Here is a 25281-nt window from a genome sequence, read left to right on the forward strand (position 1 = left end):
AGATTATCTAGACGACATTCTTTTGATAACATCTTCAAGGAAGGATCTGTTGATAGCCAAAGACAGCCTTATTTACTTAAGGCAGAATCTAGAGTCTTTAATCAATGTAAGAAAGTCAGTACTGGAACCGTCCCAAATAATTCAGTTTCTGGAGGTCCAAATAAACTCACATGAAATGACTCAGGAAAAGAAAGACTCAGGAAAAGAAAGAAAAAAATTGTCAAACAGTGTCAGTCATTACTGGAAAAACCTCTAGTGTCGTTAAGGAAATTGACACAAGTAATAGGAAAAATGTCTGCTGCAGCAGTAGAAATTTTGCAAGCACCCTTGTATTACCAGGGGCTACAAAGGCAACACATTTTGGAACTAGTGAAAAAGGGACATACAATTCAATTGTGAAACTCTCACAAGAGGCACAACTAGAATTAGAATGGTGGGTAAAAACTCTGAAACTGAGTCAAGGCAAATTATTGATTTCCACTCCACCCCAGCTGACACTAAGTTTGCATGCATCCCTACAGGGCTGGGGATAGCTTGCCAGGGTCAAAAGACAAGGGGGCATGGTCAGCAGTAAAACAGAAAGATCATATCAATGTACTGGAACTCAGAGCAGCCAAATTCGCCCTAAAAACCTCTTGTCCATTACATCCGAAAATCAAATCTGTTCACCTTCAGATGGACAACAAAATATCACTTTCTTACATAGTGAAAATGGGAGGTACACACAACAAGGTGTTGTCAGATCTGGCCAAAGAAATCTGTGAATACCTGTTGAAACGTGGGATCACGATTACAGCAGAATATCTTCCTGGAGTGTTAAATCACCAAGCCGATCACGAATCCAGATCGGTGAGGGATCAGAGTGAATGGAAGCTAAACCCAGCAGTGGTCCAAAAAATATGCGAAGCGAGAGGCACCCCAGAGGTAGATCTATTTTCTTCTCGCCTGTCTCATCAAGTGCCCAAGTACAGGTCGTGGAAACTGGATCCGTACAGTTAGGGACGATACTTTTCAAGTGTCGTGGACTTATATGAAAGCTTATGTCTTTCCACCATTTGCAGTGTTCGCTCGAGTCTTGCAAACAGTACAGAACGACAGAGCAACAATAACACTGATCACTCCGGCTTAGGAATCACAATTATGTTTCCCTAAACTTCTACAAATGTCAGTGCAAGGAACATCAGGGGGGGCGCTACATCCACTCTTGTTAAATCGATCACTTCAAATTGTGGCCTAGCAACAGAAGGGTATCAATTAGGGCTGCAAACTTTATCTCAAATTCCAGACGAACAAGTACCCAAACTCATTATGAATCGGCCTGGGGAAAGTGGCATAGCTGATGTCCTATACGAACAATTGATGCGGTTAGAGGTCTTTTGAATTCTGTATTGGATTATTTGGCAGATTTATTTGATCAGGGTTTAGAGTATAACACCATTGCAGGGCACAGATCTGCAATCTCTGCATATCATGATCCAGTTAACAGTGTTGCTATTGGTCAAAATCTTGGGGTTTCAGCTCTTACGACAGGGATATTTAATAGAAACCCTCCTCAACCAAAACATAATTCTATTTGGGATGCAGAAACAGTACTGACTTATTTATCACAATTTAGTAAGGATAATGAACTAAGTGATAAGATGCTGACTTTAAAATTAACAATGTTATTAACACTTTCTGCAGAGTCTAGGGTTTCTGAGATATCTCATAACTCATATCAGGCATATGATAAAGCACGATTCTGGTTACTCATTTAAATTTTCAAAATTGACTAAGACTAGGAAACCTTGAAAAGTGATTCCCGTAGTGAAACACGTCAGATTTCCAGAAGGTAAGGAATTATGTTTGTGTCATTGAATTGATATGTATTTGGAGCGATAAAAAATTGGCGCATTAATACTAGTCAGTTATTACTCAGTTTATATTAAACCCCATAAACCTGTAACTACGGCATCCGTTTCTAGATGGATTACGGAGGTTTTGACTTTGTCTGGTAATAGCTCAGCATTCACAGCTCATTCTACTAGGTCTGCCTCTATATTCAGACAATTTAAAGAGAGCTCATTGGTCAAACGAGTCTACATTTCAGAGATTCTATAACAAGCAAGTTACTGAGAAACATGGGATAGAATTTCAGAAGACTGTATTACGAATGTTTTAAAGAGAAGTCGTTGAAAGAATGTCTTCTAGCTTTAAGCCAGAAGGCGTAATCCAGTAGTAGATTAGGCGTAGATTTCTGAAATAAAATTGAGGATTGTGCCAGGGCGCGAAACGCCCGCAGTGCAATCCCGATTTTGTGAATAAAGTCGAAGCCAACGATCTAATACTGGATTACACCTTCTCGCTTAAAGCTACAAGATATGGTTAATGTAAAATTCTCGCAAAAATTGTCTAGTTTTACTATCCGCCAAATATAATCTTGCCCAATTTAATATCCTTAGTCATCCGCCAAATCCACTTTTTTCTGCCAAAATCACCATATCTTAAGGTAGATACTTTTGAATCTTTCACAGAAACTTATACTGTGAATTAAAAACATTTTAGATGACTATTTTAACTGTACAGGGTAAGGACAGGCTAGTCTATGTTTTGTTTAAACTGATACGCCTTAAAAAGGCGTCGCGCTTCAGGCATTAAGCAGTAATGTGCGTCACTGTTTGCCTGCCCTAAGCCCCCATCCCAGTGTCGCACAGGTACGTAAAAAATGAAATGTTGACCAACTGCTTTTGCTATGACAGGGTAACAATGGCAATTTGCGGCAAATTAATTCTTTGAAAAAATGCTGTTACTGGCTTTGCGACGTACCGTATTTATCTACCACGGCTCTCTACATGGATGTGTGGTACGGTTTACTTGCACTTAAGCGCTCAACCTGACATTCAATATCGGAAAGGCTTTATCTTTGTATGCGTTCAACTGGACATGTAACACACCATATACCTATACTGAAAGCTGCCGAACCCGATTGTACAGCATAGCCTTCCTACACATAAACGCTTGTTGCCATTGGTATGTACCAAGTAGCTGCGTTGTAACCACTGGTGTTAGCTAAGTTTACATAGGCCATGTAATATTCTCACCCTTGAATTCTTTTAAAAGTGATCTCAATCCAGTTCCCATTCTTTTTGTTATATGATTCACCCACTTATGTTTTTCGATATTCACCAAAGGTCCATATGCCATCAAACTTTTTACCGATCTGAATGAGGAACTATCACCGTTGCCAATGAAAGGTAAATAACGAATGTTGTGTTTCTCTAATGATCGAGTATACATCTCGGCGAATCCGCCTGATTCTATTCTAAGAAAAAAAACACAACATTTATATACAGCCCAAACTTCCAAATTTCTTCCCCATTGATTTAGTTAGAAGTATTTAAAAACAATCCCTGGGAACAAAGTTGATCACACTAAATAACAACATACATGAGGGCTTCCATCATGGTTCAAACAACAATCAGGTTTAGGATCACAATACCAATTGAGATAATCCAGTTGAGTTATTTCATTAGTGCTTCTTTTATCTTGCATTTGATTACGGAGTGTGTAATGATTATTTTGGAAAACAATATCTAGGACTTCCCCTGTACTATCGGCTATTGCGCCAACAATTCCCTGAAAAGATATCCAACCCCTTTTCTTCCACATAGTGACGTTCACGGGCTTCTTTGTATCTTCCACACCGGATAGTTCTACTTTTCTAACATACCTCGTAGCATTTGAAAGGTTTTCCTGAAGTGTATCAAAAGCCTTCAATTCTAGCAACTTTGTTTGTTCTGCAAACACGACTTCGATAACGGTGTTGCTAAACCCAAAACAGAACACATTTTGTCCAACTCATTCTTACCTTTTTCAAAAACTCATAGGTATAACCAGGTTTCTCAGTTGTGTAAAATCCCTTACTAGACACTGAACTAATACAATGTTTCTTCACACAAATGAAGTGAAACTTCGTACCCAGTCCCGCTCTGAAAGATTTTTCTTCACGAACCTTCAATTTATCATGGCACATCTTACACACAGCAACATTGCTTAAGTAATTTTCCAAGGCTTCATTGATATTATCCAGTAATGAACGGCCTTGTAAAATTGTTCATTATCCATAACCTTGACTTCACTTTCTGATTTTTCTTCTTCGTCAGACGAGCTGAATTCATAACTTCCTATTTTGCTTTGACTGTCAGAAGCTTTGATTTCCTTTTCAAAATAAGCTCGGATTCCTTGCTCTCGCAACAGTTTATCTTGATCTTACCAAGATTCTTTATCCAATACCATTAGCTCTTTTTGTTTCTCTGAATCAAATTTCCGCTGTTTATTTTTCATTCCGAAGATATTTTCGCGTTAACAAAAACAAACTATATTCTACAAACTATATTCAGGGGCGGATCCAGAGTTTTTTTTAAGACTTAGTCAAAATATTGCTGAATAAGCTTGATTGGCTTGATTGACTTAATTGGCTTGATTTTTCCAGCTGGGGGTCTTGGGGGGGCGCTGTAAGGACCCCAAATCAGCGAAAATTGTCTTTTGATTCATCTAGTTATCATTAAAATTGACGAAAAGAAACGCTAAGCTATTAGAAATTCTCCTAAGAACATTTTTATAAGAAACAAATCTTCGTCTTGTCCGTTTTTTTTTATAAGAAATCTAAGCATTAGGTCGAGTCTGGAATTTCTTAAAATTTCGATAATTTGAGCCTGAAATGTTTCTTAATTTTTCCTATTTGAGCCTGGAAAGTTTCCTAAAAATGTAGAACTTAAACTGTTTATCAATCAAAAGCAAGAACAGAGATTACCAGGGATTCACTACAATAAAGTGAGACAATTGTGAATGTATTTCAATATTTATAAACTCTTGCTGCTTCTGCCATTATAAGGCTTCATCAGCATGACTAGGTAAATCAAATAATTACACCAGCCATGGACAGAACAATAAAACACAAACATAACAAAAACAATGACCAATTACATTGAAAAATAGGGTTATAAAAAAGTTAGACTTCGGTTGCTCCTTGTATACCGACCTAACAGCATCTATGTTAGGCATTATTTCCTTATGGATGTACATAAGCGCAATTCCATTTAAACGATTCTAAACCATGATGCGCCTAGTGGTGTCTTAAAGTCTACGTAAAGAAAAAGGAGCGTTTGCATTCACAGGATATGAAATTCTTAATGCTACCTTGATGTATTTAAAGCCATCAAATTTGACAGCTTTTAACGCTTTAATAACATTGTCCGGTAAGCGACCATCATAATCAGACCAGATGATTTGGCAAATCATTTCTGTAAAATTCAGCAAATTATAATTAATTTTTCTTTTTATTACTGTTGACAAGGCAAGTATTAACAAAAAAGGAGACCATGTCTTGGGATTACAGTTGTTGATTGCTTCTGCTTTAACTGTCTCCTCGGGAGAAAGAGTCATGTCACAAACAATATGGAACAGGGAAAATCTGAATAAACTTTTTTTAGATATATATAAAAATATTTTTCCTTTGGTTTTTAAAAGCAAATTGAAAACAAAAAATCTGTTTAATGAGCATGTAACAAATTACAAACTACCTTGGTATGAATGTAGACCGTCCTTTACAGCCACGTAGAGGAAAAAGTTATGGCTTTTATTCAGATCGTTAATTCCACAGTGTCGAACCAATAGTAATCTGATTTATCTCAGTAATCTTAGCGTGTAAAAAAGTCCATTTTAAAGTGGAGGCTAAATTTTGTTTTCATGAGTCATGACCTGCTAATGAATGTCTTATTGTTATCTTTTTTAATTCGCCGTTTCTAATTTCCCCTTCTTAGTTTTAGTTATACGTCGCACCTATGGTAGCGGATTATAGAATGGGACAAAATTTGCTAATTTGATTCAAATATACGTCCTTGAAATTTAAAAGAAAATTGACAGATGCGTAGTGTCATAGTGGAATCGCGTTCCACAATAGCCATCTCTCAGATTTTCAAAAAACACTGGATTTGTCTAAGACTTATTTCACTTTATCTAGAGTCCACTTTGTCTTCCCTCACCCTTTACCCATGTGCATATCTAAATGTCAGTATCTGTATGTTCATGATTTTGCTTGTATGTTTACCATTTTAGCTTGTATGTCTTGTATTATTGTCCAGTCTAGTGAATGTTGTATACATAAAACCTGCATTCAGTAATACCCATACAAAAAATACAACATGATGTACAGTACACAAAAATTATTCAGATCCAAAACCATTATTTTAACTTTTAATGCGATTCCATTAACGGTCCCTTAAAGCGTTTATTTCTGTAGCGGTCCTCTATGAAATAGCATTACTCTTGATAATTAAAATGGCAAACTGTGCTGCGGTTGGGTGTTAAAACCGATCAAACGATACTCCAAAATAGACCTATTTCCATAACAATTTGGTTCCGCGAAATATGTATGCAAAAATGCAAAATAACGTGAACACGAGATTAGTCATGAGCAAATTTCGGGATACTGGTTGTTTACATGCAAAATTGAAAATGTACCAACAAAATGTTAACTTTAACCGTAGTTAACACTGTTATAAAGAGGGTATTTGTAGTGGTAGTGTGATAAAAAAGTATAAATATTGCAGATTGTAAGGGCGTACCTTATACCAATATGTTAGCTAGCTAAACCTAAAGCCTAGCCACGTTTTTAGAATGATGTGAATATATTTTTATCTTACTGTTTCCAAGTTAATGTAGAACTAAAACTCAATATACAGTTTACTAATGCTCAGTGACACTCCAAATTACCCTGATCAGTTCAAAAAATTAAAATTAGCTTGCAGGTAGCCAGCTAAGCTGCAACCCTGGAAAAACATATTGTAAAATTTCCTTTGAGCTCTTCATTCCCCCAAAATCAATGTTGAAAACTGAATATGCTTGGCTGATGCTAGCAGAAGTAACATTGACCTGAAAAGGCTGGATTTTCAAAAGTATTTTTTCCAGGGTTGAGCTATAGCTTAGCTGCAGAGTTATCAACAAATCATTTTTCAACATTTGATGCGTAAAATGAAATTTAAAATTAACATTTTTAAACTATTGGCTGTTATGATTATGAAACTGTCGCACTCACTCTGTCACTACTCTTTCTTTTTCTCTCTTACTGACTGTCACAAAATGTACATTTGTATTAAGCATTGTAATGATTAACCTTAATACCTACAGTTTGTAAGTAATAAGAATTGATAGAGCTTATCAATAAATATATAGGGAAAGTAAAGTTGTAGTTTTTAAATGCCACCCTATTTTTTTAGGTCTTGATATCAGCTGTAAACGTGCTTAATTTTTGACAAAATATCAGTCTCAATGTTCTTAAAAACCAGGTTCTTAAGTATTTTGCATTCTTGCTTACATGAAATCTTGAAAATTAATCTTGCAGAATTGTTCAAATTGTATTTTTATAGAAAATAAACTTCATGGAATTCTTCCATAGAGTCGATTTATGAAAATATTTTCAAGCAACAATTTTTGGTTCTCTCTGGATACAAAATTTAAGAATTAAGATATCATCCCTTTTGTCAACCTTATGTTTTGGAATTTTAAGTAATTTTTTACTAAATACAATCTATGATAGAGACTTAAAATGTGACACAATAAGCAAGAACTTTCAAAAAAATGTTTAAAGTCCAACTTTCCCCACCAAGTCAAATTAGTATCCTAATTTTAAAATCACAAATGTGTATAATCTGAGTTATAAATACATCCAAAACTACCCTCACTTGGAAAAGGATAAACGAGGTAAGGCGCCCACAAGATCAACTCAACTACTATATTAAAACCACTGCCGGTAAGCCTGGGTAATGTTATTTTCACAGATTTTGTTTAAAGAATAGGGTACACTTAATAACTGGAGACACAGGATATATGTCAGCAACATCACCAATTTTAGTAATCAGCTTGAAATTTCACGTTTGTTTGGAACAAGTCAACCAGCCAACTAGCTAGCTAGCTACTGATATCATTGTATTCAATGTTAGCTAATACCTAGGTCATTTAACACCAAGAATAATAAACAAAAGCATTAGAACGATTCAGTAATGTATGCTAATATCCCATGTTATCACCAAGTGTTAAACAATCTGTATGAAAAATGAATTTTGCAAATATTGCAAGTAAACAAACCATATCTGAACTGCTTCGCTGCAAACTAAAAATTTGCTCATAATTAATCTCGTTTTGATGTTATTCGGTATTGTTGTGTATATATTCCGCGGAACTAAAATGGATATGGAAATAGGTCTATTAAGTTTCCATAGAATTAGGACAGGGGGTGTAGTCCCATATATCTTTATTACCTATGTCCTTTTGAGAACAAGGATTCTCCGAAACGTCTTCATTTTTCTGTTCTGGGAATGATAGCCAGGAACCAAATTGGCTGTGCTGGATTTAAATGGAGAAAGCAGTTCCAAATAAATGTGAATTAAATTTGCCAGACGTTGGAGATCTTCCATGAAATACAGCAACAGTTTAAAAACCCGATAAAGATGAAACCGTATAAAAACATGAGGACAAGATATTTTATCACATTATCCCAACCTTTTCTCTAATATTTCGAATTTTATCACACAGAAAATGAATAAACAATATAGCATGAGAATAGTAATACTTTATTCTTCTGATCAATAGTCCATCCTTAACCAGGTTTAAAAATTTAAATATTTTTTCTAATCTGTGCCTGTCTTATCTCGACTTATCTTTTTCACGATCAACGCTTATCTCGACTATCCACAATCTAGAAAATCTCGCTATTTCTCGACCTTTTTCACCAGTCCGGTGGAATGTTGAGATAACGAGCGTCGACTGTACTCATTTCTTAACTCCATAATGTCGCCCCTTAGACCATTTATAGGAGCCAATGCCGTTTCCAGGACTAAACTCGTCACACAAACCATTTTAAATGCTGCAGATTTAGCCACGCATCTATTTCCTGAGAAAGAAAATTGAACTTTTTTCCAAAGGTTGACCCCCGTCTAATACATTTACTTCTAAGACATATTGCTGAATATGATTTGCATGTTCATTTCAATAAATGTTTTTGTAAACAAGCACACCATCGCAGTTGATAAATAAGAATTCTAATGGCGTTTGTCATAAAACTTTAAAGCAGCACAAAGAAGAAGAATAAAAGTGTTCAGTAACAAGAATAACAGACTTGCGTAGAAAACGTTTAAGAGGATAAAAGAAACATTCGGGAGTTTCATTAAGACAGCACGAATTCTCTTGCTTAGTTTTCACGGCTGAGCATTTATTGCATTCATATCAAGTGGTTTTTCATAAACTTTTCAGCTACTTGCTTTCACGGTTCACGTTTTTTCTGCACGTTATGATGTCATATGTTTTATTCGCTTCCAGCCTCTTTATAAATTTCTATTTTCAGTAACTTAACTGATGAATCTGCATAAACTTGCAAAAACTAATGTGAACGCAATCCGTATAAATTTCTGTAAGTTGACCCAAGGAGCCGCATAAATTTGCAAAATCTTGTGTGAACGCAATCCGTATAAATTTCTATTTTCAGTGAGTTGACTTATAAATCCGCATAAATGTTCTTAAGTATAAACGCAGTCATTTATGCAAAATTCTAAGTTAAATGTAAGTAAATAGAGACGTTATTAGGCGAACATAGGTAGGAAAAAGAAAAAATCAGTAATTTAAATCAAGTTCATGTAAAATAAAAGACGGTATGGGAAAGCAAAATGGTTCACAAGTTCTATTTTGACTTTAAAATACATTGCCTTTGTGACTCGACAACCAAAACGAAGGAATTAATACCGAAACAACTGTCTACTTGGATCAGCAGCACACAGATAACTATTGCGCTATGATAAAACTACAACAAAATGCAAAAATAGAACAAAATTTGTGTCACAACTTTGAAAACAAAGATAGCAGGTTGACATGTCTATCAAACCTTCGGCACGTCGGATGAGCGAATAAATTGACCGTTTATGGTCTTCCATTCCAAACTGTATTTAACTTTCAGATCCCTCGACCTTTGTGTCAAATCTTTTTCTCTGAGATAGGCATTCTTTATTTTATCACCTTTCAACGGATCCATATATTCCCCTATTCCAGAATTTTCTGACCCATAACCAGGGCGTAAATTAGCTGGGGCGCTGTTCATTAGTTTAATTAATTCTGCAAGTGACGAATTATTGTCAAGCCTTTTATTGTCTACTATAGCCTTTATTTTTTCGTCTATTTTTCTTTTGCTTTTGTTATTTATTTTTATATATTCCGGCCAACTGTTCGTTTGTTTCATATCATCGTAAAGAAACCAATCTGTATCGAAAGTGTGCAAATCTTCGTTCAGTTCTTTTGCAAGTCTTTTCCATGTTTGTGGGTCACCTGACTTTTTAAATGTGTCTGTAATCAACATACGTATAGAGTGAAACGAAATTACATGAGCTCGATGATAACCGCCTTTTATGGTTACAGGTCTATTTAGGTCCTCAGAAATTTTCAAAGTCCATTTTTTGGTAGGTCCTGTAAAACCAGGTCGGTCAAAAACATTATTTACTTTGATTGGTTTGCGTGTATTTTTTGGCCGTTTAAATGGATTTGGTTGTGTTGGTTTTCGAGCTTTTGGTTTTTTCCTTATCTTACCTCCATCAGCAGTGAAACAGATAACACAGACCAGTACAACAATAAATAGCAAAACCAGCTTCATTTTGTTCTATAACATTAAACTGGAAACATTTAGTATACATGCCAATAAATAGTACAGAGTAATACATTTTTCCTTAAAAATGCATTTAGATTGCTAGTATAAGGGGCATAAGTTACTATCTAGTTTTCATCAAACATTGCTAAGACGAATTCTATGTAATTGCAATAGAAAAGAGACTAGAATTAAAGAAAAGGTTTACTGATAGACCAAGGTGGACACATCTCCTTAAAAATTGATCAAAAGGTCTTGTTAAAAGTCCAAAAATCTCCTTTAAAAGTATATTTTTAATTTTTTCCTCAAATCTTCTCAATTTTCACTTTGCAACATTATAGCCTTTTTATCTAAAACGCACAGAAAAGCTACATCTAGTTATGTTAAGAAAGTACTATTACCTCCCCCCCCATAGTTGAAATGTCTTTAAAAAACCCTATAGAAATAAAGTCATTTGTTATTTCAACATGGTGTTTATACAGATATAGCAAATTTGATGACACGAGTCTGCGAGAAAATTACTTTTTTTAGTATTTATTTTAAAAAAAATTATTACATTAGGTACGATCTATATGACGTCACTAAATACTTAGTTAATTAAAGGGAGTATAAATTAAAATGATTATATGAATGTGTCACGTGGTATGCCAATGCTAGTGTTTTATTGTCCAGAACTTGATTTTTAAATTCAGAAGAACAGTTCTTATTATTATGTTAATAAATTTGTTATAAACTCTTTAGCCCCTAGACACCGTAGCCCTTTTTTGAAAATCCAAAATTCTTTTTCACTGGCTATTTCCGGATTTATGGTCTGCTACAGTAAGCTTGGTAAACTTTATATGAATCTGTATATTGACACCACAAGGTTGAGTGATCGCAAACTATGGCGGTTAGACGACATGTAGCTATTTCGCCCTCGCTGGGACACAAATTCGTGCCCTTTGAAGTCTGCGTGTAAAAACCACCTTGTCTATTTACTTTTAGTTGAGAAAACCGATCAACCACTGGTAACCACATGTACGGGTTAAAAAAATAATTCGGAAAGATAGTATAATAAATTGCTCAAAAATAGCTATGATGGAAATTGATAAAAATTAAGTTTTAACTTTACCTTTTTGTGATGCTGTAACCTATCTTTCTTCTTTTACAATGCCAGAATGAAATTTTCTCACTAATCAGACATTCTTATGAAGAGGTATATATCTTTTCAACAGCCGTATGGTCCAGTGAATGTTCACGACCAGACGCATAAGCGTGCACTTTTGTTACATGCAGTGCGTTGACAAAAATAAGAAACAAAATATTAGACTGTTATAATATTTAATATTTTTAAGCCCACCTTGCGGATAAGCGCCCTTGTAAATGTCCCGAAGTTCAATGAGCGCCCATATTAGATTAGGCTTCCGCCTATTTTGTCACATAACAGTTATTTAAAACGAATTATAAACCGTAATGATCCTAATAAGCGCCCAGCATTTTTTAAGCGTCCCCCCTTAAATTGGCGCCCAGGTAATTTCCTTAAAGTTCAAATAAGGCCCAGCACTGATTAAGCGCCCTTCCCCCCCCCTCGAATAATCGCCCCCTTTATCAGGTGGGCTACTACGTTAAGAAACTGGGCGCTTATATGAAAATTTATATAAAATGTTGTATAAAAAGCAAAACTGAAAAACACTGGAAGGACTAAACTTCATTTTGTTACATCTTTTTGTTTAGTTTTAGTTTGCAGGGAAAAAAAGAAATTAAGAAATTACTGTTGTCTTTAATTTGTACAAAATTAGGAAACATTAAGAACCACCCAACATTTTTTAAGCGCCCCCTTTGATTAAGCACCCATGTAGAAAATCCCACAATTTAATAAACGCCCAGGGCGCGTTTGTTCGGATTATTACGATATGAATTTGCTTGCAATTTATTTTTTATACCTTATTTTTACAGTAGGCGACGCCTAAGTCGAACATTCAGTAATAAATTACGATATAGCCAAATTATGACGATTAACTAATTAATTTATTTATTTACTTAATATTATAAATATTTCCGTTCCTATGAAAAAACGGGAAAAAATGTTCTGAAATTACGGTTTCTTATTTCTTTTCGAGCAATTCACGCACAGTGCGTTCTTGATATGCTCTTCACTTGTTGCAAAATATCAGTCTCAACGTTTCACAACACAGGTTGTTTTTAAAAAGAATGTAAAAAGTTTCCTTAAACGCATTTGCTACGATTAAGAATAAAATTAAGTATGCTTAATATTTTGACTTGAAGCCTCTTTGAAAGGAGTAAAAAATAATCTCTGGTCAGAACCATACATAAACTTATAAAGAATCTATCTGATAGCTAGGTTAGCTACACCATAATAATGTTTCTTGAAAATTTATTTAACTAAAAGTTTGCAAGCAGACCACAACATCAATCGTCTTTTCATTTTTAAACTCGCCTTCACCTTAATAACAAAGCGTCTTTAGATATACAGTCTCATATTTACTTTGCATATTGGAATCATTTTTCAATATGAATGTGTAGCTAGCTAGTGCTTTTGATGTGCGTAACCACTATACTAGTTCCACCAGCGTAAAATACACCAAAAGGTTTTCTTCTGAATATGAATATTTCGAATATGAGTTCAACTACATTTAATTCTATATATTTTGCTTCATTTATCTTCTAATGTTGTAAACAACATTCTCGTGCTGTACGAGCACGCCAGCGATCCGCCATTTTTCTTTCTGTTTAAACATGGTATTAGATAAAACACGAATAAAACAACCTCGACAGGTTGTTTTATTAAAACTAGGTTTATTAAAATTGACTTCATTAAACCATATTTTACTGTGGTATGAATGGGTATATATAATAATGGTTTTATAAAATCACATTAAAACATGTTTTAACTTTAGGTGTGAATGGGGTATTAGTGTAATTATGCTTATTATTAAAAAAAAAAAAAGCACAACGAAAAAATGTACTCAAAATCAGAATTAAAAGCATGGAAATTCTTCTTTGGCTCCTGTGTTGCGCATTGTATGTGTTCAGCATCATTTCCTCCAAGTTTAAACATTGTAACAACATAAGCGCTTCATGGAGCATAACAATAAACTATTGTGTGGAACTCTTTGAAAAATAATCTGCCAAAAAATAAGCGAGGCACATCAATAAACACGGAACGATATTTACGATGCAAGTGTGTTAATCAAAAGCCCTTGTAGGCTAAACGATCTCATTGTCCAAGGTGAAATAATACATTTACCCCTATTCGGGTCGGAGTATTTCGAACATATTATGACCTGCGTAACCTTTTACAGGCTTGTCCAAATTGAATCAAACTTGAATCAAGATTGAATCATGAGAAATTAATAACCTAAGAAATGCCATTTTGCCGCAAAACTCTTACACATTATAAAAACATTTTTATTGTACATATTTAAAAGAGACACGTAAAAATATATATCCAGAGTTTTCCGTTTAAAGTAACTTATCGCCGTTCTCTAATTTAGCGTGTCCCTTATTAAACGCGAAAGTCCTTTTTGTTGAAATTTACTTTATTTACTTTCCCTCTAATTTTTGCGCGACGCTCTTTTCACTAATTTTTATTTCAAAATTACATTTAATTATAGCGTGAGGCTGTCAGATTAGGGAAGATTCTTTTTGCCGTTTTGGTTTTGATCCTTTTATTTTTTTTCCTAAAAAAAAAGGAAATCTGCCCTATTTGAACACTAACTGAAGAAAAGAGTGACACGAAAAAAAGTGAGGAAAAGGTGGGAAGAAATGCAGAAGGAGAGACAACTCTTTAGATTCTATTGAAACACAGCGTGAGGTTCTGGCAGGTGTCTGTATAGAATCTTAGTTTCAAGGCTTGGTAGTTTTGTTAATAAATTATTTGTAAATTGGAATATACAGTTATGATTAGCTTTGACTAAACAATTACAGTATTCTCTGGTAGGTTGATTTCTGAATGGAAAAGGTTTGTAGCTAAAGTAGTAACTTTTCAAAGTTAAAAAATACTACGATTAAAAAATAATTGAAACGAGCTATTATTCACTTTTGCAAATTTTTTCTAAAACTGGACTTTAAATGACATTTTTTAGTTACTTTCTTCCGATATTTTAATTTTTGTTGAGCGAGTTTAATTTTTCACAGATAAAACACATGCAAACTGCAACAAAATATCCCCTCACTGTGAGCATGTTCCAGCTTTATGAATATTTTTAAACTTTTTGATAAACTTTTTCATGCCATGCTTACCAACATGCATTCAGTATTCTTTCCATACAAATTTTACTCTACGGCGATGTTTTAGAGCATTATTTTTAAAGAAGAAAGAAAGTACATATAAAATGAGATTTTAGAACTTAATCAATTTTTCGCTGAAAAGACTCCCTCGAGCACGTCACGCACTGATTCTTCTAAAATCAAAAACAATAAAAAATTCAATAGACTTAAAGCATACAGAAAATAGTTGTTCCTCCTTCTGTCTTTCTTCTTCCTAGGAAAGAAAAAAACAATATATAGTATTCAAAAAAATTGTTCTTATTTTTCCCCCTCTAATTTAGTCTAATTCAGTCAAATTTTCCTTTTAACGCGAAACAAAATTTTGAAAATAGAATAATTTACTTCCTCTAATTATTAGTGCGGCCCCTGAAAATAATTATTTTCTTGGTCGCGTTAAATTAGAAAGTAAGTCCTCAAGGCAATCAAGAATTCATAATGCAGTTCCTTCCTTGGTGTAAGAATGTTTCAGGGTTATGACAAGTAGTTCTTTAACGGATTAACCATATCACCTTTGTTGGTTAAATGTTGAAGAATTTTACAATGTTTACTTTTCTTGCAAATCCTGTCCCTAGAAGAGAGACTTATAAAACACTGTGTCCCAATTTAGTGGAACAAATTCATCGTGAATTGTCACAACTCCCAAGTTTAAAACACCTTGTGTACATGCAAACAGATCAACATTCTCGGTCAACATTCTCGTCAACATTTTGAGAAACATGTTGATTGCTACGATTTGCTATACGGGTTTTTAAACAACGGGCGCTTCGGACATTTCGGCTAAACATCAATACCCTTTGCAATTAGCTTTTCTTTTTGTTCGTTTGGATTCACGCGCTTTTTCTTGATTTCTTTTGGTAAAGATTCAGAAGCTATTGAATCATCTTCTTTATTAATTCCTTTGTCAAATGTCGACGTGTCTGTAAGCTTTATGGTAGACGTACTCTTTGCTGTTTTTCGTACTTGTTCGAGAAATTTTATTTTCTGCATAAATGCCCATGAGCTCTTGTATTGTTTATCAACACTTTGGCCACTCTTTGTTTTGTTTTCTTTGGTTACTTCTCGTCCGTGCTGTGTTCTTAAAGCTTTCATTTGACATGGATGATACTAACTTCATGCCCATCTCTTCTTTTACTTCAGAGAGAACCTTTTTCTTGACATCTCTTTTCGAGTAGCTTCGATTTGAAATTTCCAAGAGTCAGGGTCTTCCTTCGTACAGGTCAATCGGTTTCTCTACTAATTCATCGTTCCATTTAAAGGTTTGTTTACCAGCAGTGGTAGTTGAAGGATCAGCTGAAACAGTGACTTCCGCCATTTCTAAAATGTGAATGTCCCTATGTTTTAATCTTATTTTCATGCAAGTCGTGTATACACTCAAACAAAAACATTCGAATTCGTGCTAGAGCATTCGAATTTGCAATTAAATGATTCGAAAATACTGAAAAACGTTGCCAAAAATGTTGATGGCTATAGCAAATCGCATACAACATACAAAACTCACCAACAATGTTTATCAACATTTCTAAAAAAGTTGATGGAGGTTCATCAACATTTTTTAAGGTTCTTTTTCTTCGTCAACATGCTGATACTCATAGCAAGTCAAGTCAACATGTTCGTCAACAAATGTTGACGGTTTAATGATGCCCAAAAAGTTGCTTCGATTTGCCCCGGCCTAAATGTATCAATATTGTTTAATGTTTTTTGTTGTCCTGGCTCCTAACTAAGGAATATTTTTTGGATAGAAGGCGAGTCTAAAAATTAAACCAGCTCAGTTTGACGAGCTAGCCTGACACCATATATATAGTTCCCTACATAACAATTTACACAAAATGGGGAGGTGTAAATTAAGGAAGCTTATAATAGAAAGTTCCACGTTTTTTTTTTGAGCATTACGGTAATATGTTCGAGCAGATCAAGCAATCCATAGAGTTCTTATCTAGATATCTTAACAGCTAAGTCATACCATCTAATTGTTTGTGCATTAAGACGTTTGAAGTTTGTTCTGTCACGCTTTTCTGGAAATGCTGACGGTGGCGGTCTTTTACAATTCAGGTTGACAATAAAATTTGAATCTTTAACGACAACTGCAAAATAAAACTCCTGGGTAACTATTTTAGATACGAACTTAAATCGAAATCATGCAATTGACTTTGCAAATTTTACAAAACCTCCACCAAAAAAATTGCCGGGTAATGGTTTAAGCAGGAAAGGGTATAGATAGATTGTTTCCTGTGTTTATATTTAAACCAAACTGGCGAAAAAGCGTTTTGAAAAGAATATTACGCCTGAAAAGGTGTACTGATGTAATCACTCCACACGTGTACCACTTGTTACACCTGTACTAAGCAACCCGGGGTCATTCGTCATTAATCTTTGAACTTTTATGAAAAACTATCCACGAAATAAAAAGGCTTGGTGAGTGACTGATTTTGCTATGATGAAGTAGTGACAGGTTGTAGTCTGTGTTATTACTCCAGTCGAGGATGCGAGAAAGTTATTTTTAAAGACGTAATCTCCGAAATACTTTATTGCGCATACAAGCAATCCACTGGTTTTGCAACGCTGCATACATGTACTAAAACCTTTAGCCGGGTGTGCTACACACACTTAATCGTTCAACCAGAAGTTCAAAGCCGAGTGTCTGTATCGTGACAAGATGTATGCCCGTTATAAAGCACTCAACTTATATTTATGTGTGGCACGGTTTACCTGTACTTAACCTCTCAACCTGCCATTTAACACTGGGTCATCCATCTAGCCTCTGTAATAATAGCTGTATTCTCTTCATTTGTGCGCAAAATGGTACCAGAGCAGGTCTTCTATAAGTTCTCAACTTGGTGTTTAACACCGGGTCACCCATCCAATCTTTGTAATAATAGCCTTATTCTCTTCGTTTGTGCGCAAAATGGTACCAGAACAGTAATAGCCTTATTCTTGCTGCGAAGTCATCAAATTTATGGGTTGTATTTAATCAAAATCTGTAAAGTTCGGTTACGTTATTTTAAATATGAACCCATGTACACCTTGTGACATGTTTCTTTAAAGAGTACAATGGGGCGTTCTAACTATGAGAGCGTGCTTGGTGGACGATCTAAAGTGGCGATGGCTATTTTGAAAGTCCCCCTTCACTCCATTTTTTATATCTAAATCACTTTTAATTTTAGAATTGTAAGAATTTTATAAGATTTTACATGTTAAGATATATATCATCATAATTTTTAGGCATTTTTTCTTAGTCATGTTAAATGCAGTGAGCCAGTCAACATGATTTGCACCTAGCTTATTTCCTGGCCAACATTATTGTTTTTTTTATATCTTTTATTACCTCCTAGCTAAACCACACCATGAGCAACTTTTATTAAAAAAACTCAAATTTTTCTTGGTAAAAAATACTTGCATAGCTGTAAATACAGTCTTGGTAACCCTTGTTTAATATTTCACTATGGCTAGGTCATATCCAATTATTTTCTTGCTTAAGTACCAATGTACTTGAAGGAAGAGTTTTTCCGGAAAGAAAGTAGCGAATTTAACGGCATTGACATATATTTGCCAAAATAAATTCCCCGCAAAATTTACTTCTTTGCTGTCCTTCAAAATTAATTATTTTTTTTTCACTCTCCATCAGTAGTAAAAAAATTTGTAAAAAACTAGGATATTATTACTAATATTTTGAATATTTATACAGATAGCAACCACTTCAGTGTTGGAAACACTGTTATCAATGTGAGTCCTGTGCCCTGAATGTATATGGTGGTTATTGTGAAAAAAATGCTGTTTTCAGAAATTAAATTCTCGCGAAGATTGTTTTACTATCCGCCAAAAATATTCCTGACCAATGTAGTGTTCTTATTCATTCACCAAATCCACTGCCAAAATCTCCATAACTTAAGGTAGCTACTTTTGAATCTTTCACAGGAACTTACACTGTCTACAAATATTCTTGGTACTATTCTCACTGTACGGGGTAAGAACAAGCTGCTGGCTGTGTTTGTTTAAACTTAAGTTGCGAGAAAGTTATATACACTTAAAAGGGTGTAGGTTTAGGCATTAAACAGGAATGTGAGTCACTGTTTGTGTGCTCTGAGCCCCCATCCTTGTGTCACACGGATTCGTGAAAAATGTTGGCCAATATCGGAAAGGCTTTATCTTTGTATACGTTCAACTAGACTTGTAACACACCGTTACATTTCATTTTTATTACATTACATTACATTTTTATTACACTACACTACGCTACGTTACGTTACGCTACGTTACGTTACGTTACATTACATTACATTACATACCTTTTGTCTGTAAAGTAAATGATGTCAAACTATGCTCTATACGGTATTAGGGAAGAAGAAAGGCCCTCATGCAAACGTCAAATGCAGCGAAAACGAGTTTGTGTACAAGGAAGGGTGTAAGGTGTATTGGTGAGACGTACCGGTGAAGACAGCAACAAAGGTTAAACACAACAAACCCGATATCATCCAGTGGGATTTACAAAGTAAAACATGCAAGATTATCGAAATTAGCTGCCCTGCTGATGTAAACGTTACATCGAAGATATGTGAAAACGAGAACATTTACGGACCTTTAATACGCAATTCTTCTCGTTTGTGCCTGTTATTATTGGTGCATTTGGAACTGTTCCTAAAAGCTTGGAAAGCAGTTTGAACGATCTCGGTTTCACACGAAATGAAAACTCTAGCTTAATACAAACAATACAGATGCGCGCAATTAGCGACACAATAAAAGTTTGCAGAACTGAGATTTTTTGTGTAATTGTTCTTTCTTAGTCTCGACTGTCTTGATCCCACATTAAACTGAATGTGTCACATTTATTACGCATACCGCATATGCTTTTCCGTTGGCCGAACGAATGTGTCTGCAGTGTGCACATTAGGCAACTACTAGGTTTTAATTGGGAAGTTTTAAAAAAAAAGATTTTTTTTATTGCCAGTATTTTCTGCTTTTACTAATATTTACTTTATATACATGTTATACATCTATTTTTAGCGAACGCTTTGTTACTTTGTTAATGACCGGCTAATTGTAAATTATGTCAATATAGAAATAAATATTAATCGACCATACATAAATTTTGTCTGTAAAGTAAATGATGTCAAACAAAATGTGTGTAGCATAATTGACATGTGTAGTCGACGACTCTCAATAAGTACGTTTATGTAATGTTCTGCATAAGCCTGCAAACTATAGCTTGCCACATGAGAACATATTGATTTTCTTTCTATTTGGTACTAATTTTACTAGTTTAGCTAGCTAGCTACTTATGTATTTAGTTATTAGACTTTTCCAGCTATTAAAATATCTGCATGTGAGCAGTATCACTTTATAATGTCTTTTCTTGTACTGTTTTATTAAATTTTCCACTTTTCAAAAAAACATGCTACAGCTTCCTCGGCATTTTAATACGAACACATTTTTCCTGTTCATATCAAACTCGCCGCCTCGCCAAAATGTTTTTTTTGTGACAAAGTAGTTATGCGGCACTTCCGCGCCAAGTAGATTTCATAGCGAAACAGCCTCTTTCAGGGCCATACTTTTTCTATTAGACCTTTTTCGACATATTGTTTAAAAGTATAATCACAGTCATCATAAAACCCTAGGGATTTCAATTTCTTGGCTGTGGATCTAAGTTTTACAAAAAAAATATCATGTAATGAATCGAGGTCGGACTTGAAAGGCAACCTTGTCACTTAGTGTGATCCATCAGGATAAATATGATTTGCGAAGTCATTGATTGCAGACATATCGTGACTTTTCTACCAATTCAATGCACCAGAATCTCCTTAAATTATTTTTTATTACATCAATTTTATTCTCAACTTTAACTCTAATGACATCCCGTGTCTGTAAACCATACTGTTGCTGGTTCTCGAGGGAACCATATTTACCGCTTAAGACCCAGCCTAACCTAACTCTTTTCATTTCCCCCTTAAAAAACTGCAATACAACTCTAAGCCAATCAGCAAGTACCTCATTTAGACAAAATAAGCAATCCATGTGTGCTGATATCAGCTCCTCTGTAACATATAATGTCTGTGACATAGTTTTCGGTCAAACGTCACTAAACAGAAAGAAAAATATTATTTTAAGAGGGGAGGGGGGGGCAGGTCTTGGTGTCTTCCCTTCAGTGCTACTATGGTTAACCCTAAGGGTTAAAAATAAAGTCATTATCTATTAAAAAATCCTATTATTGGTTGTGTTTGTAAATTGAATAAAATTGGCGAAATTATTGACGAAATTACTGGCGAAATTATTGACGGAATTATTGACGAAACTATTGGCGAAATTATCGATGAAGTTATTGGCAAATTTATTGCCTCCGTTACCCAGGTTGCTAGAGACCTGAAGTTATAATGGCGTTGTTATAGTCAAATTTAAACTAAATCCGCATAAAGTGTAAAATACTTGACCACCGAGATAAATCTTTATATAATTGAACCGATCAATATCAGATCGTTTCAGGATAATGGATCCTGAAACGACGTGCTAAACTGATCACAAAACTCTTGTCAAGCTAAGGGATCTCTTAAAAATTTGCAGTTCTAACTTTGGCAAACGACAATTTGAGGAAACACTTCTTATATAACAAAATTTATAACGGTCTACCTCAAATAGAGGGGGAAGTGATAAAGCTCATAACTTTGATGCGACTCCTGCACGATGTGTGGAATCAGTATATTTCATACTTTCAAGAACGCCTTGTTCGATTTTCACTGGGTTTGGCAGTACCAGAACTTTATCATACAGCAAGTTTACAGAATAACCTTGTTCACAAACTTAAACAGTTGTTCACGTTTGTGAACAAGGTTATTCTGTATGCTTGGTAACTCAACATGAGTGGCATTTGAATTATGAATGAAGTTCGAATGTGGATAGCCCTTTTTTATTTTTTTATTTTATAGATCAGACATTTTAGAGACTTAAAAAAGAATTTAAGTATAACCAAACATTCACTAAGTATTCCGTACCAAAAAGTTTATTTTCCACTTCAAGAAAACTTCCCGCGGAACAAAATAGACATGAATAAAAAAGCTTCTGAGCGTCTGTAGATTCTCATTTCTATTCCGTTACTGGAAAAGTAACATTCAGTTTCTTTAGAATTGAGTTATTTTACAGTGGAATCCCCCTAAAGCGGACACCCTATAAAGCGGACAGCCCTCTAAAGCGGACAAAAATTTTTGCACCGGCAGAATTTAGGTCAAACTCTCATAAAAAAATCTCTATAAAGCGGACGATTATAAAGCGGACACTCTATAAAGCGGACAAAAATCTTTGCACCAAATGACAGTTTCCCTTATAAACACTCCCTATAAAGCGGACAATGGAAAAATAACGAGATGAAATGTCACTTTTTCTTAAAATTTAAACCATTTTACTTAGTACATCTTTGAGTTTTGTTATTTACCGAGTCCAACACTTTCCTTATATTTTTCTCGGCCCACTCAACTGCCTTTTCAACACCAATTAATTGGTACTGGGCAGGAATTTCTAGTCCGTAGCCAGCACCACGGTTCACTCGCTTCCCAGTCACTTTACATCCGATGGTACAGTTAGGAAGCGACATGAATTTGTTGAATAGTTTGCTAAGGTTTTTAGGGACGTGCCCAACTACTTTATCGTCATCTGTAACAGCTACAGCAAACTTGTCATGTTCGTTATCTTCTTTCGCTTTTAAACAAAAATTCTCTTCTCCGACTTTTGGGCTCCATATGTCCATGTAAGCATGGTATCCACGGATAAACGAGTCGAAGCGATATTCTTTCTGTTTTATAAGGATAATCTCAATCTGTTGGTCAATGTTTTTGAGAAGCATCTCATTTAGTTGAACGTTCGACATATCTGTGTTCTCTTCAGCTTCTTTAACTTTAAAATAGCATTCGAATCGTGAAGACATTGCAGCGTAAAATTTTAAACTGGAAAGAATTTCGAATTTTGAATTTCTAATGCACATTCAACATGGCAATGTCGAAGCAGCAGCTTGCTGGTAAACTAGCGAAGAAAACTTTATCATTAGATGATAAGATCAAGTTTTTGGATTTCGCCAAAAAAAATCCAGAACTTGGATGTAGAAAACTAGCAGACATTTACAAGATTGGAAAGACAGCCGCAGCAAATATTTTAAGAGACGAAAAGAAAATTCGTGAACAACATGAAATTTTTCGTGAGAAAACAAAAAAACGTAACCGCCATGGCAAGTATCACAAGATAAATGAGATCTTATTCGAATGGTACAAAAGATGTTGCGCTTCTAACATCTACCCTAATGGTGTAATGCTTAAAGAGGAGGCGTTGGAAATTAAGGAAAAACTTCAGAACAGCGATTTTGATAATTTCTCCGCCTCTGACGGTTGGTTGGATCGTTGGAAAACAACATATTCCGTCAAAGAACGTCGTATTGTTGGTGAAGCTGGTGACGTTTCTACAGAAACAGTTACTTCCTGGATGGAGAGGATCAAAGAATTGGTTGAAGGTTATTCACTAGAAAATATTTGGAACATGGACGAGTCTGGCTGTTTTTTTAAAGCTCTACCGGCCAAAGGGTTAGTGGAAAAAGGAAAACAAGCAAAAGGTGGGAAAAAGTCAAAGCTTAGATTAACTGTCGCTTTTTTTGTAAATGCAGCTGGGGAAAAGATCGACCAGCCTGTTGTTATCTGGAAGAGTAAAGTCCCGCGTTGTTTTAAAAAATTGAAAGATCCATCGCGTCCAGCTAACGTTCACTACTTTTCAAATCCTAAATCTTGGATGACATCTCAAGTAATGGAAACTGTACTGGCACGTTTTAACAGAAAACTTTTATTTTAGGACAGAAAAGTTATTCTTTTTCTGGACAACGCCACCTGTCATCCGGAGTCAATGATAGGCCAGTTTTCACAAATCAAAATCATTTTCTTACCGAAGAACACAACTTCAAGGCTTCAACCACTCGATGCGGGGATCATCCAAAACTTCAAGGTGAAGTACAGAAAAAGACTGGTCAAATACGTGCTTGCAAGGATCCAGGAGAATAAATCTGCAACTGAAATTATCAAGAGCGTAGACATACTTATGGCTATTCAATGGGTTCAAGATGCGTGGAAAGAAGTAACCAACTTGACCATCAAAAATTGTTTCGAGAAATGTGGCGTAGTTCAAGGAGAAAGTGAATTGATGGAAGATCAAGAAGATGACTTGGAATTTGAAGCTCTGGTGAAGGAATTAACTGAAGATATGTCTGCTGCAGAATACATCGATTTTGACGCCGATGTTCCAGCTTCGGAGCCAAGAATTAACGAATTAGAAATAAATTGGCGACATCAAATCCGAGAAGCTAGCATTAACGCAATTGAAAATCCAGAGATGGCATGTCAGGTCGAAGAGATTTCCGAGGATGATGATGGGAGTGAAGACGTGGTTGAAAAAGAAATGCTTGGTTTCACCGAGCTAATCACTATGCTTGATAAAATTAAGCGATCTACTATTTTTGATGATACATGCCAAGAAATGTTGTCAACCATTACGAAAAAGATTGAGGAACTTCAGCTTCAAAATAGAAAACAATCCTTAATCAAAGATTATTTCAAATAGGGAGAAAAACGTGTATTGAAAGACCTATAGAATAAATGAAATATATCTTCGTAATATAACTTGGTTTCTTAGTTTATAACCTTAGCAACACTTAAAGGTTGGTTGCAACACCGACAAATTTGAGCTGCTAAACTTACTTTACACAGCCAACTTGGGTTCTTTGCTCGATAAGCTAAATCTATTGATGTTGCCGTCTACCCTAGTGTTGCAAGTCACCCCATGATACCCGCCAGTACTACAAAAAAAGCTTTTTTGGTCAAAATTAGGTCTAAAACTAATTTTTTGGTCAACTTCCTATAAAGCGGACATCCCTCTAAAGCGGACACTTTTTTTTGCACCAATGGTGTCCGCTTTAGAGGGATTCCACTGTATTACGTTTCGTGCAGAAAGACAGGTAGAAAGTTAGTTACCTAATCAGATAAGAATTATTTTCTAATTCTTGCCTCAAACGAAAATAACTTTATTTATTATTATCTTTACATCTTTATCACTTCTAGTAGAGTCAGTCTAGGAAGGACTAGTAGAGTCAGTCTAGTAAGGCTGCACCCATAAAAAGACTAGGAATGTGATGGAGGCGCGCTAAAGAAACAAAAATAAATTCATAAACCCTGTTTTCTTTCTGCATTAGAATGTGCCAAATGAAATGGAAATGACCAACAGAAAACTATCTGTTCTGTTCTGTTCAGTAATTCAATTTCCTAACAACAACACAGTATTATCCAAAACTCGAAATATTTTTGTTTACAAAAGTGCCAAAAGTTTCATATTTGGTAAAT

General features: G+C 35.0%; 1 protein-coding gene across 1 annotated transcript; it reads left to right on the forward strand.

Annotated features, from left to right (window-relative positions):
- Positions 1 to 22897: 22897 nt before the first annotated feature.
- On the forward strand, positions 22898 to 24505 carry LOC130648022 (tigger transposable element-derived protein 6-like). Its single transcript, XM_057454042.1, has 2 exons — positions 22898 to 23695; positions 23744 to 24505. Exons 1-2 carry the CDS (start codon positions 22898 to 22900, stop codon positions 24503 to 24505), a joined length of 1560 nt encoding a protein of 519 aa, XP_057310025.1.
- Positions 24506 to 25281: the final 776 nt, after the last annotated feature.

The sequence above is a fragment of the Hydractinia symbiolongicarpus genome, chromosome 6 (genome assembly GCF_029227915.1).
Source record: "Hydractinia symbiolongicarpus strain clone_291-10 chromosome 6, HSymV2.1, whole genome shotgun sequence".
Taxonomy (NCBI): Eukaryota; Metazoa; Cnidaria; class Hydrozoa; order Anthoathecata; family Hydractiniidae; genus Hydractinia; species Hydractinia symbiolongicarpus.